Consider the following 12,302-nt stretch of genomic DNA (forward strand, 5'->3'; position numbering starts at 1 on the left):
ATGACCAATAATATGTAAGCGATACCCAACCCTAATCCTGCCTACGTATCTGTGACCACAGTCGTCTGATGGGTTAATTTTGGTCGGTCACCCTGGTAAGTCAGTGGCCTTCTGGCAAAGCTCTACATCAGGAGTGGGCAAACTACGGCCCGGGGGCCGCATGCAACCCACCAAGCGTTTGAATCCGGCCCGCCAGTTGCTTTCTAAATATTTCTACTTTTAACATACAAACTGGCAACATGATTTGCAAGTCGGATGTCTTATTTAGTATAAAAAACAACAAAACTGTCAAATTAAATGACATAGTTTGATGTGGTCTGATGTTTAAAGTGCGCCTGGACAAAGGGACATGAGAACACACAGCTGATAGTATTACACTTTTACAGATAAAATTAGACAAATAATTCAAGGAAAATTATAAGCATAAAATAGTGTGTGTGTGTTAAATATATATTCTGGCCCCCTGGACAATTTTGTTAACTCGATAAGGCCCACGAGTCAAAATATTTGCCCACCCCTGCTCTACATGATAAATGCAGAAGTCCAAATGAAAATAATCAAGTTTGATTGTTAGATGTCTTGATTTTATTGTTGTTATGTTGACAGGGTAGTCATTTGTTAGACCTAGGGACACACGACCGGGGGCTCCTCAAGGATACACTGACAGCAATACGAAGCACACAGGTTTGAGGTGATGCATGGAATATACACCATACAACTTTAAAACACTTGCTATTGTCATTTTCCAAGTCTATGAACCAAAATACCGTATATTATTTACATGTTAGTTCTCCGTATGATGTCAAGTCGTTGTTCAGCTATTTCATTTTGTTTCATGTCTACCAATTTCATTAAAATCAATCACCCATTGAGAATTATAACTCCTTTAAATGCATCCGTCCACGTGCCACGATATTAAAGAGTCTACATTGGACGAGATGAATAATACACAGAATTAATTAACTTCATTACGCAGCTTTAGCAAAGATCAGAGGTGTCATTTCTTCATGTTGGAGTTTCCCTCTGATTCAAACCTGACTTATTCATCCTGTTTAAACATTTAAAGTTTTCATCGACAGGCTGGATATCTGACAAGAAAGTGGACCAAGTTGGGTGTCTAAGGCTCGTTTAACGTTCTCACTGATACTTTGGTCATGAAACCAAAGGCTGTGCAGTAAAAAAAAAAACAAAACAAAAGTTGACACAACTCACCTATTTCAAACAAAAATTATCTTCTCTGTTGAATTTTGCTCATCATTCACAAGGAATGAACTCTTATGTGAAACATGAACACATATTTCTTTCCCTTTTCTGTGCATTCTAGTGCGAGAAAACAAGTTAATATGAGCTAGCTAACAACAGACGCCATGGGAAATACCTATTTTGATGCTAAAGCCCTCACAACAGTGTTCCATTTACATAACTGACTTGTATATTAAACAAACTCCAGCAATTGTTATTGTAGCAGCTAACATGAAAAACTATATTTATCTAGCAGACTAACACAACGCCTCGCGAACCACTCGTCTCAGCATCATTCACAGACGGAAGAGTGGATACCTAGCTCTCAATTTCACTACAAAGACTCAACAAGATGCTGGGTTGCCGTCAGCATTTTTTACCTGAGGACTGGAGCACACGCCATCACAATGAGAGCGGATATCGGAAGTGTTGTTGCTGTATCTATGCTGTTGTTGTTGACGGAACTAGCATCAAAATAAGGCAAGATACTATTACATGTTTTCATCAGTGTACGTGCTAATGCATGATCACAGCATGGATATCAAACCATGCAACGTTGTTTTTGGGAGGCTTCATCGTCAAAATAGTTGTGTCCCAATGCCATGCATTGTTAGCTAGCTCATATTAATGCACAGAAAACAGAAAGAAATATGTGTTATGTTTCACATAAGAGTTGGGAATGGTGGGTGTGAGTGCAGTTCCCCTTTAAAGAGCGCCGTTGTCACACATACAGCGTGGAGGAGAGCAGCACATTTTCTCTTACATCCAGTCTTTGTCATTTCTACCGATGGTGTGTGCTTTTGGGGCTCAAGTGACCCCAACTCGCACCAGACTTTGCTTGCAAACGAGCCGAGACCCCGCTCTCAAGTAGTTCCAGTCCACTTGGCTGGTGCACATCAAGGCCCGGATGATCACGTTCACATTTGACCCAAGGAATTGTCCTAGCTCCTATCACCCTAACCGAACAGGACAAGTGAATGCATCCTAAAACTGAGGCTGAATCTAAAAAATATCAATTGCTCTAGAGAGGGAATTATGCTTCCAAGTTTACCTGCGCTCCATGCGAAAGAGACACAATCCCATCACTCCCGTCTAAGTATGGAAGACAACGTGGAGAGACACACACGGGACCTTATGGGCTTTACGGGGGCTTAAGACCTATGCGAATAATATCACTCCATCACAGGCAGGAGGGAGGAATTGAAGAGAGAGATCAGACGGAAAGGAGGAGATGAGAAGGAGACGCAGCGATTGAGGGGATGAGTCAGGCTCAGACATAAAAACAGCTATAGGATGTGGCGTGCAGGGGGAAGACGTGAGGAGAGACCCAGATCATTCAAGTGCTTGTGTGTGTGTGTGTGTGTGTGTGTGTGTGTGAGTGGGGCTAGACTGCCATTGTGTGTCATTGTTTGCGGGCCCTGCGCAGACATGCACGTGCATGTATGTACGGTGGGGATGAGAGGGAGGAAGAGGAGAAGAAGGTGGAGGAGGGCATGGAGCAGAGGAAGGAGAGACATGATATAAATAATAGCAGAGGGGCTTTAATATGTATGAGGCATCCGGGCAGTGGTCCACAACACACTCGCAGCCCTCACTGACTGATGGGAGAGGGAGGGAGGGAGGGAGGGGAGGAGGCAGGGAGGAAGAGAGGGTAAGGGGAGTGGGATGGGGGGTTAAGGGGTGGGGGGGAACTGCATACTAACCATTCCCAGATCAATTCTCCTCTCCTCCCTCACTCTCGCATCCTTCCTCCCTCCTCTTTTCCCCATTTATCCACCTTTCCCACCCCCTCTCTCTTGTGTGCTTCCCATATCTCGCCCCCATCATTCCCGTCTCTCCTGCTTCCAATCTTCCTGTCTCCTCTATTTCATCCATCCTCGCACCCTCCGCTGCTTCCCATCACTGCTGCGTGGCCTTATTCCAGGCCAGGAGACTCCGGTGAGAGGAGCAATGATACAAGTGGGCGTCTGGGGAGGAGAAGGGAGGGGGGCCGGCTGTGCCCTTGGTCAAGGTGTGTGACCTGGGCTAAGCCGGTTAAGCAGCTCCCCCCTCTGTCAGGGGAGGGACCCGGAGTGCGAGTCAGGGCAAAGGGGTCAGACATCAGGGACAGGAGGCGGCGGGGCGGCCCCCACTTGGGGCCGTGGGGGGGCAACTTGCCCTCTAAAACAAACCACTAGTTACACACTTGCACTCGTTTGTTTGTCCGTCCTTCCTCTCTCCCCAGTGTGCACCTCTTCTTGAAAACAACACACACAAGTGTGTCTTCTCCTCCAACCTTACCTTTCTCTGTTTTCTCTCCATCACCCCCCCCCTCCAACCCTGCTTCTGACTCTCTCTTTCCCATCATAAACCGCCCCTCCGTCTCTCATATTTTGCAGGAAAAGGTAAACGTTGTATGCTGAAGGTTTGGGGCGTAATCTGCGATCATAAATAATTTCATTAGAATGCTGATGGCTTAGGTCCTGTTTGAGGAGATGTGATGGGTTAGGCCATCTGCTCAGCTGATAAGAACAGCTCTGTTTTATTAGCATCTCCACCAAAGCCCGGCTGTCTTGTTTACCTCGCCAATCCCAGGGCGAATTTCCTTCCTATCGCACATTTAAACTCTATTTACACACTCGTAGTCTCTTGCTCATCTTCGCCGTTCATTTGCCTAGTTTTTCCCCCGCTCTTTTTGCTTTTGTGTTGCTCGTGCATTACTAGCTTGGACATGAGTGTCATGTTTCCGAAAGGTTTCTATGATGCTACGATCCATTACCGGCATGTGTTCTGCATTTTCGGGAGGAAGACAGCATCCGTGACCAGCTGACCTTCAATAAAACAGACATTCACAAAATTCTATATGTTCTACATCAGTGGTTTTCAACTGGTTTGGCTACGTGTCCACAAAGTTACCCAGCATGCCTTGCGGGTATAGTTTTGCAGCATGTACAGTAATCCCTTGTTCATAGCTGTTAATTGGTTGATAAGTGAATTTCCATGAAGTAGGAATCAAATATTTCTGTAGTTAGAACAGAGAACACCTGTTTAATATCTTATATATACATTTTTTTTTACATTATTAGAGCCCTCTAGACAGGAAATAATACCATTACCAAATATAGTTGACATCATAAGAGAAAATAAGATGTATAAGGGCTGCACGGTTAGGAGACTAGAAGACAGCTAGGAGACGCAAGTTCGATTCCATCCTCGGGTTTGCATGTGATTACGATTGGCTGGCGACCAGTCCAGGGTGTACCCCGCCTCTCGCCCGAAGACAGCTGGGATAGGCTCCAGCATGCCCGCGACCCTTGTGAGGATAAGCGGTAGAAAATGAACGAATGAATGAAAGACGTATAAGACATAACGTGTTCAAGTGTTAGCGCTGTGGATTGGCAGGTGGACAGGAAGTGACGTCGGGGGAGTTGAATTTTAGCTGGATGCGAGTTATGGCCGCAACAGTAGCCGTGTACGGGATTGCTGTGCCTGTTGTGAGATCATTCAAAAATGCAATAAAAGCCTCCATGTCTGGTGCTTGTGTATCTCACTGAACATTACAGTACCATTACTGACACCTAGTGACTGATGTGGAACACTACACAGCATCACAGCATCCTTGAATGCATCTTCTGAATGCCTTATATTTGTATTTTTGTTCATTTAGCCATTTTTATGCTTGCAAAATGCTTCATTTAAACAAAAAAATACTCATAGGCTGTAATCAACCCCAAAATATTAGAATCACATTCATTCATTCATTTTCTACCGCTTATCCTTACAAGGGTCGCGGGGGTGCTGGAGCCTATCCCAGCTGGCGAGAGGCAGGGCACACCCTGGACTGGTGGCCAGCCAATCACAAGGCACATATAGACAAACAACCATTCACACTCACATTCATACCTATGGACAATTTGGAGTCGCCAATTAACCTAGCATGTTTTTGGAATGTGGGAGGAAACCGGAGTACCCGGAGAAAACCCACGCATGCACGGGGAGAACATGCAAACTCCACACAGAGATGGCCGAGGGTGGGATTGAACTTGGGTCTCCTAGCTGTGACGTCTGCGCGCTAACCACTCGACCACCATGCAGCTATTAGAATCACATAATATATTAATATTAATATTACTAAGTAATATTGAGAAAACGTGATAGAGGAAAGCCCTGAAATTTGCGTGGCGAGGGGTTACTGGATTATCGACAAAGATGGCTCTGTTGACAGAAGCGTGTGCGACATTAAATCAACAGTGCAAAAACATGGACGCAAATGGTCTTCTATTGAACAAAAGCGTTTTTAAACAACATACATTAAACCCATGCGGCGGTTATGATCTATAATACTGCCCTATCCTTCTTGACATAAAATATTCTTGCACAGCAGAGGAAATTACAATACTAGGTTGGAAAATGATGCGGAAATAAAAAGGACAGACGGAGGACTATCAGAGTGACCAATGATCTTTAAGTCTGTACACGGCGTGTGATTATCGCGCAGAGATTGAGAAGGAAAATCAGCTTATTTAACACGGCTGGCGCAGACCTTCCATCACAGCCAATTCCCACAATTAAAATGACTCTAATTTACATCCATTATTTTTGCACACAGCTCACTTCCCCCGCTGTCCCCTTCTCGCTTTGAAACATTCCTCCCTTATCGCACCTCACCTCCTTCCCCTCTTCCCTCCTCACTCCCTCTCTTTCTCTCCCCGACTGTCTCTATCTATCATGCCATCCCCCTTGGTGTTTTTCCCCCTCCCTACAATCAATGTGGCTTTTAAGATGCCTATCGATTTGTTCCTCTAGACAGGCCCAGCGTGCCGGGGCGACACTTTGATTGCTGGGCCAGTAATTACTGTTATTATTTATGCATCTGGGCAAAATGGCAGGACTTAACATTCACAGTACAAGAGGCCACAGGCAATCAACAGAGGTGAGCACCTGGAGAGCGAGAGAAGGGCGGGGGAGCGAAGGAGAGCGGGGAGACGCTGCCCGGGTTGCGCTCCCGGAAAGTGGTGGCGAGTGAAGAGAGGCGTCAAACATATTCACTTACATGTGCACACGAGTACTGTATGTACTGGGTACATGTACTGTACACAAACACAACATGGCAGATTAACTACGGTGGTTCATATGCAATACAGGGTTTCCCATACTTCTTTTTTTAAGGATTTGGTGCTCATATTGACATTATAATGATGAGAATAAACGGCTTGTCCTTACAACTGCATCCAGTAGATGGCATTGTAAATCTGCTTGACAATGATTTGACATGATTTGACTAATAATAATAATTAATTTAATTTATGGCAATTGTATGGTGTTTTCAATACAGCACATAATTTCACAAACAAAGCAGCAAAAAAAACCTCACAAAGACTTTTGTAGTATTTGTGAAATTATTTCATTTTTTCTCGAAATACAGCTGCAGAAGTTTAGTCAAATTATGACTTTTTTCTCAAATACAAATGACTTTCTTCTAGAATTAAGGCTGTTTTTTTCCTTGAAAATATTCACCTTTTTCTCAATTCTGCTGATATATCATAATGTTTTGTTGTTTTCGATTTGGCCCTCACACTTTAATTATTGGTAAATGACATTGCTATTTTTAATTCAGGGTGGGAAACTGGCAAGATGATACTACAAGAGGGTCCCTTTGCGGCTAGCGGGTGTATTTTAAAAAAAATATTTTTTACTGGCCCATGGAACAGTTAAAAATGTAATTTAATAAGAAAACAAGAAAAAACATCTGACATTTTTTTTAATCCGCAGTAATTTTCCAAGAATACATTAAAAATATGACCAAAAACAGGTTGTAATCGAGTAAGAATAAGTCATAATTTTAAGAGAATATTGCAATATTGCAAAGAAAAGAATGTTGACGGTTGCAGAAAAAGTTCTAATGTTACGAGAATAAAGTCAAAATATTATGCGAATAAAGTCATAATTACGAGAAGTAAATTTACAAGAATGAATTTCAATTATTTAATACATATCAACAAAATATAACATATTTATAAATACATGTCAATGAAAAAATCAGCTGTAGGTTGTATTCACAGAGAAAGAGAAGACCCAATTTTATGAGACTAAACACTTTGTGAGGAAAAAATTAAGTCATTTTAGTAGCATAAAAGTGAAATATTAAAGTTTTTTTTTAGATAAAATATTCTGAGAAAAATAAAATAACCAGTGGAAAATTAGGCTGAGGAAAAAGTTGTAATAAATCATATATGAAGATTACTTAAGAAAATAGAATCATTTGTAACATTTAAAACACAGCAGCAGCAACAACAAGAAAAAAAGTTCATACTAATAATAATCTTTTCCACTGATATCACAAAGCTGAGATACAAATATTTTCTAAATATATAGTATAACTTCTTAGCACATCTACATGTGTTGCTTTACAAAACATCAAACTGGCCTTTGCATCTTTTTATTTTTCAGTACGTGGCCCTCGCTGGAAAAACTTTCTGGACACCGTGGACAAACAAAACGCAAACACGTAACTAACTGTTATTTACAAAGAGCCCAGGGAATATGTGAACTTAAATATGTGTGTGTGTTTATATGCATGTTGAATTACTGGGACAGCAGGAAGAGGCGGGATATAATACTTCCATAGTACGTTACAATGTTGGTGTCATCTAGAATGGAGGAATCATTCGCATAGAGTCCCTTTAACAATTGCTAACTTATTTTTACACTTGAATGACGGTAAATAATGTAAAAATATTACTAAAAATATGATCCGGCATGGTTATTCATGTTGAAATTGATTATAATTGACTCCAATGGGGAAAAGGTGGTTAGACTGAACTTTATTGACCCCGAGGGAAATGATGGTGTGTGTATTGAGTTTGCCTTACCTGTGAGAGTCCCAGGTAGATAGAAACTGTCTCTGAGATGTAAAGAAAGCGTCCCTCATGGCTGACCACGAACACAAAGCCATCCAAAGACTGTGCACATACCAGAACACACACACACACACACACACACACAAAGGCAAACAAAGACAAGACAGACAAATTAGAGCAATTAGCATGTATCGAACAAATTACAATGAGAGAACAAACAACCCGTCACCCCTCGGCCCGACTAGACTCATGTACACACACACACACTTAGCACATTAATGCATGAATATAAAAGTAGACATGAAGCAACTCATTGATGCCGCCTGTCAACAAGATCCGTATTACAGATGCAAAGCAGGAAAGGGCGGGCCACTTGCTTGAAAAGAAAATACTAGTCCTCACTTGTCCTATCAGATTCACGTGCACAAAAAGCAAGAAAAACAGGCGCACACCAAGATAAGGACGTAGAAGAGACTCTGAGCAGCAGAGTGCATAGGCCAGCGTTGCTTCAATGGGCTGTAATGAACTCACAACCAAAGCATTACACTGTCTCTCCAGACACACACACACACACACATATGTAAGCACATGCATACATATACATATGCAGGCAGCAGTAGAGACACAGATAAAACTAGAGTCATTACAGCCTGCAGTGATTCTAATGAGAAGTGAAAGGTATACAACCAGCCCATTAGAGAGGACTGCTTCACAGAAAGATATTAATCGTCACAACAAGTGCACACGCACACAGACACTGACATACAAACACACACAGAGCGGGGGCCACTTTGCTCCAGAAGAACGATTGCTATTTTGGCGGCCCGCTGCTTGAAGTGGCAGTGGTAATTTATGCAAGTGACACATCCAGTATGCAAATGTGTGTCCGTATGGGCGGGGTGGAGGGGTGGGGGGGTCATGTGTCGTGGCGAGGAGAAAACCAGCCGCCTGAATGTCGGAGAACTAAAGTGCAATTATCAGGCTATTACGGCCAGAGGACGGCAAGGGAGGAAAGAATCACACTTTTTTTTTCTTCCTTTTTTGGTTGCGTTAATTTGATTTCTATCAACCCCCTTAAGTCCCCCATCTCCCTTTAATGTCAGAGGAGACTGTTCTCTTCTACTTCTTTATTTTGACACAACTTCTACATTCCCAACCTACGGTCGCCTCCACCTGCTCCCCACTCCTCCCTACCTTATTTCAGTCCTCCCCTAATCCTTGTAGTTTCTCCCTTATCCCTCTCTGCTCTCCTTGCTCCTCCAAACTGCATCCTCCCCTCAGCTTTCCTCCTAATCTGCAGCTTCTTCTGAGTGTCTACATCCTGCACTTCATCCCCACTGCAGCCCCTTTGCTCCACCGTCTTCCTTCAGCCGCTGCAAAAAGTACACAGGGCAGCTAAAAATGTTGTCCTCCCATGACTTTGTATGGCCATTATTGACTTGGAAGATTCCTGGGAATATGTGCTGTTAAGCTGTAGGTTTTATCTGTGCTGCTAAAAAAAAAAGGGGAATATGGTTACCTGTAGGAGGTGCGCCCCCAGGTGCTGTTCAAATATGTCAGTAGCCAGAGAATGAGAAGACCGTCTTACTGCAAAAGAGACAGGAACACTCATTAGGAAGGCATGAATGCAAAGAGAAACCAAGCTGAAGCGACAGTATCCCAACGATTCCTGCTAGGAATGGAATATTTTCCACTCTGTTTTGGATAAGTACTGCGACAAGACATCACAAGGCCTTTCACTTGGAACAACACGCCCTGGTTATCTTTTGGTTATCTTTTGGAGTGACCTTCCTGGCTGAAAAGCTTAGCCGCCTAGCCAGGACTGGTTGAAACCAGATCAGGCCGACACGCCAACAACATCCGAGTACAAGCGTAGCTCTCAAGTTGAACAGACATGCCTTGCGTATACAGAATGGTAAACACACGTACAGTAGGTATACGCCCCCTCCCCGTGGCTATTACCACCAGTTCTACGGAAAGTATATATTTTAAATGCTATCCGAGTCTTCATCCTGCTTTGCTTGTCCAAACTGCAATGTAATGAGCCGAGTTCGATATAAAGTTGCCGTACTACAACCAACAACAGTTCACCGGAAGTTTCATGATCATAGGGACCGCCTCCACACATGAGGAGGCGCAACCCATTGACTTCAGAGACCTCTCGGACCTTGTTAGGCTTTGACTGGGTGGCTGACTGCTCTCTCCAGTGCTGGCACTGCTACTGCTTGTGTTCATTCCACATAGAAGACACTTACATAGTTAAACTTATTAGTTAACTTAAATTAGTAGTCCCCGCCTTGGTGATGTGCAAATCGATACTTCCGATACCAGATGTTCATACTCTAAAATGGATTCTCAAATCAAAATATCGATACTTTCGATACTTCAGTCATTCGAGGTAATGTTTTTCCTTTGAGACGATGACTGATCGTAGAATGTGAATGTTTCCATTCTTAAAGTTGTTCTTAATATTATTTACATTTATTTATTTAAATTATTTTACTTATTGTCTTTTATGGTTTAAAATACAATTTTCACATATTTTACATGAGTATGTCCTGTTTTTTCTGTCGTTGTATCTTAGCTTAGAAAGTGAGGAAGTCCTCACTGTCATCACTGTTCATTTCATAGCAGATCTTTTCATATGCTCAAAATGACCACCTTTAATACTTGTACAAAGTTGATTTCTCCACTGAGCGTTCTACAATGTGTAATTTAAGTTCTTCTACACCGGACAAGTTGGCCTCCATCTTGGTTAAACTTACATAGTTAAGTAAAAAGATGAAAAGTGACATGGTCCTTCCTGTCAGTGTAACGAGACATGTGTTACTCCGCCCACGTATTACCCTGCCGTACATTCGGAAATAGTTATTTTTCTCTTTTTGTACAGTCATGGCTTGGAATGCTGTAAACAAAAGTAAACAAAAAACTCAAACTCTTGTGAGAAGAGTGACTATCACCATGCTATGTATTCCTGGAAGATTCTGCACATTTTGTCATAGGTAATTACAATACCATAAAAACATTCAAGAACATGTGGACAATTTTTTTTTTACTTGTAAAACAAAATTGTTGTGCGAATTGCAAAAATAACCCCCACCAAAAGCAGCTGCACATTCATTCTCGTTATGTTTTAATATTGTCTTATGTTTTAATATTGTACACATAATGTCAAAACTTTAAAAAAGAATAACATGAAACATGAGAGAAATAATTAAAAGAAAGCATGGCGTGGAAGGGGGAGTGCATCTTAATGCACACAATCTTCTAAACACACACACACACACACTCATAGTGTCTGCATCGCCACTCCTAATGCATCCCAAATACAAGCTATCAGAGCTGCTCCTGTGCCAAAGTGGTGCTGTTTACCGAGGCAATTACAATACAAATAGAGTTGGAGGTGTTAGGCGGGCGGGTGCGGGGGATTTGTACGACGAAGGAGGGGAGGGGGCAGGCAGGTTAGAAGATAGGTATGAGCAAAAGCAGCAAGGCTAAGGCGGGAGGAAAATGAGAAAACACTAAGCTCGGCGAGAGTGATCACTTTCTTCCAAGGGAACGCTGGCACGCGGGGGCGCTCTGTGACGTGCAAGATTAATTCACCAATCAGTCGTATTTACTGTTTTATGTTGAGAGGGAGCAGTGGGGGGTGGGGGGGTGCGGGGGGTAGTGCACCTTCGAGTGTGTGGAGACCATATGAGGGAACTAATCTCACTCCAACAGGGCTGCTTTTGAACACAGTGTTCCCTATCCGGCTGACAACAACTATATGTGTGTATGTGTGTGTGTGTGTGTGTGTGTGCATGACTTTAGGGATCATCGGACATCTGCGTATGTGTGTGTGTTTAGGTGTGTGTGTGTGTGTCACTGTGAGGCTGAGGGAAATCAATACACGTTATGACAGGAAAATGAAAGCGCTGCTCTGGGTTACAACTGAACACGGGGGGGGGGGGGGGGGGGGGGGGATATACGCACACACACATATATATTGCCCAGCTGCCTGCTTGTGATGTGAGTTCAGTGAATAGAAGAGGGAGGCATTCCATTAGAGCTATAGACACACACACACACACACACACACACACACCTCAGGAATACACAGGGCAATGATTTCTCATGCACAGAATACACAGGCACCCCACCTACCCTGGCTCAAAAAAAAAAAAAAACACACACATAAATACAGAGTTACCGGACAAAGCCACAGTGGCATTGTGAGAT

The 12,302-nt window shown here is 42.9% G+C and overlaps 1 protein-coding gene across 11 annotated transcripts in view; it reads right to left on the bottom strand.

Annotated features, from left to right (window-relative positions):
* npas1 (neuronal PAS domain protein 1) overlaps positions 1 to 12,302 on the bottom strand; it is an 86,730-nt gene that overhangs the window by 9,087 nt on the left and 65,341 nt on the right. For all 11 annotated transcript variants that reach the window (XM_058079679.1, XM_058079673.1, XM_058079678.1 and 8 more), the window contains 2 exons: positions 9,601 to 9,668; positions 8,094 to 8,183 (listed from right to left, as the gene is read on the bottom strand). In XM_058079679.1, coding sequence (XP_057935662.1) covers positions 8,094 to 8,183; positions 9,601 to 9,668 — 158 coding nt within the window. The remainder of the gene's footprint in view (positions 1 to 8,093; positions 8,184 to 9,600; positions 9,669 to 12,302) is intronic.

Source organism: Doryrhamphus excisus, chromosome 8, assembly GCF_030265055.1.
Source record: "Doryrhamphus excisus isolate RoL2022-K1 chromosome 8, RoL_Dexc_1.0, whole genome shotgun sequence".
NCBI classification, from domain to species: domain Eukaryota; kingdom Metazoa; phylum Chordata; class Actinopteri; order Syngnathiformes; family Syngnathidae; genus Doryrhamphus; species Doryrhamphus excisus.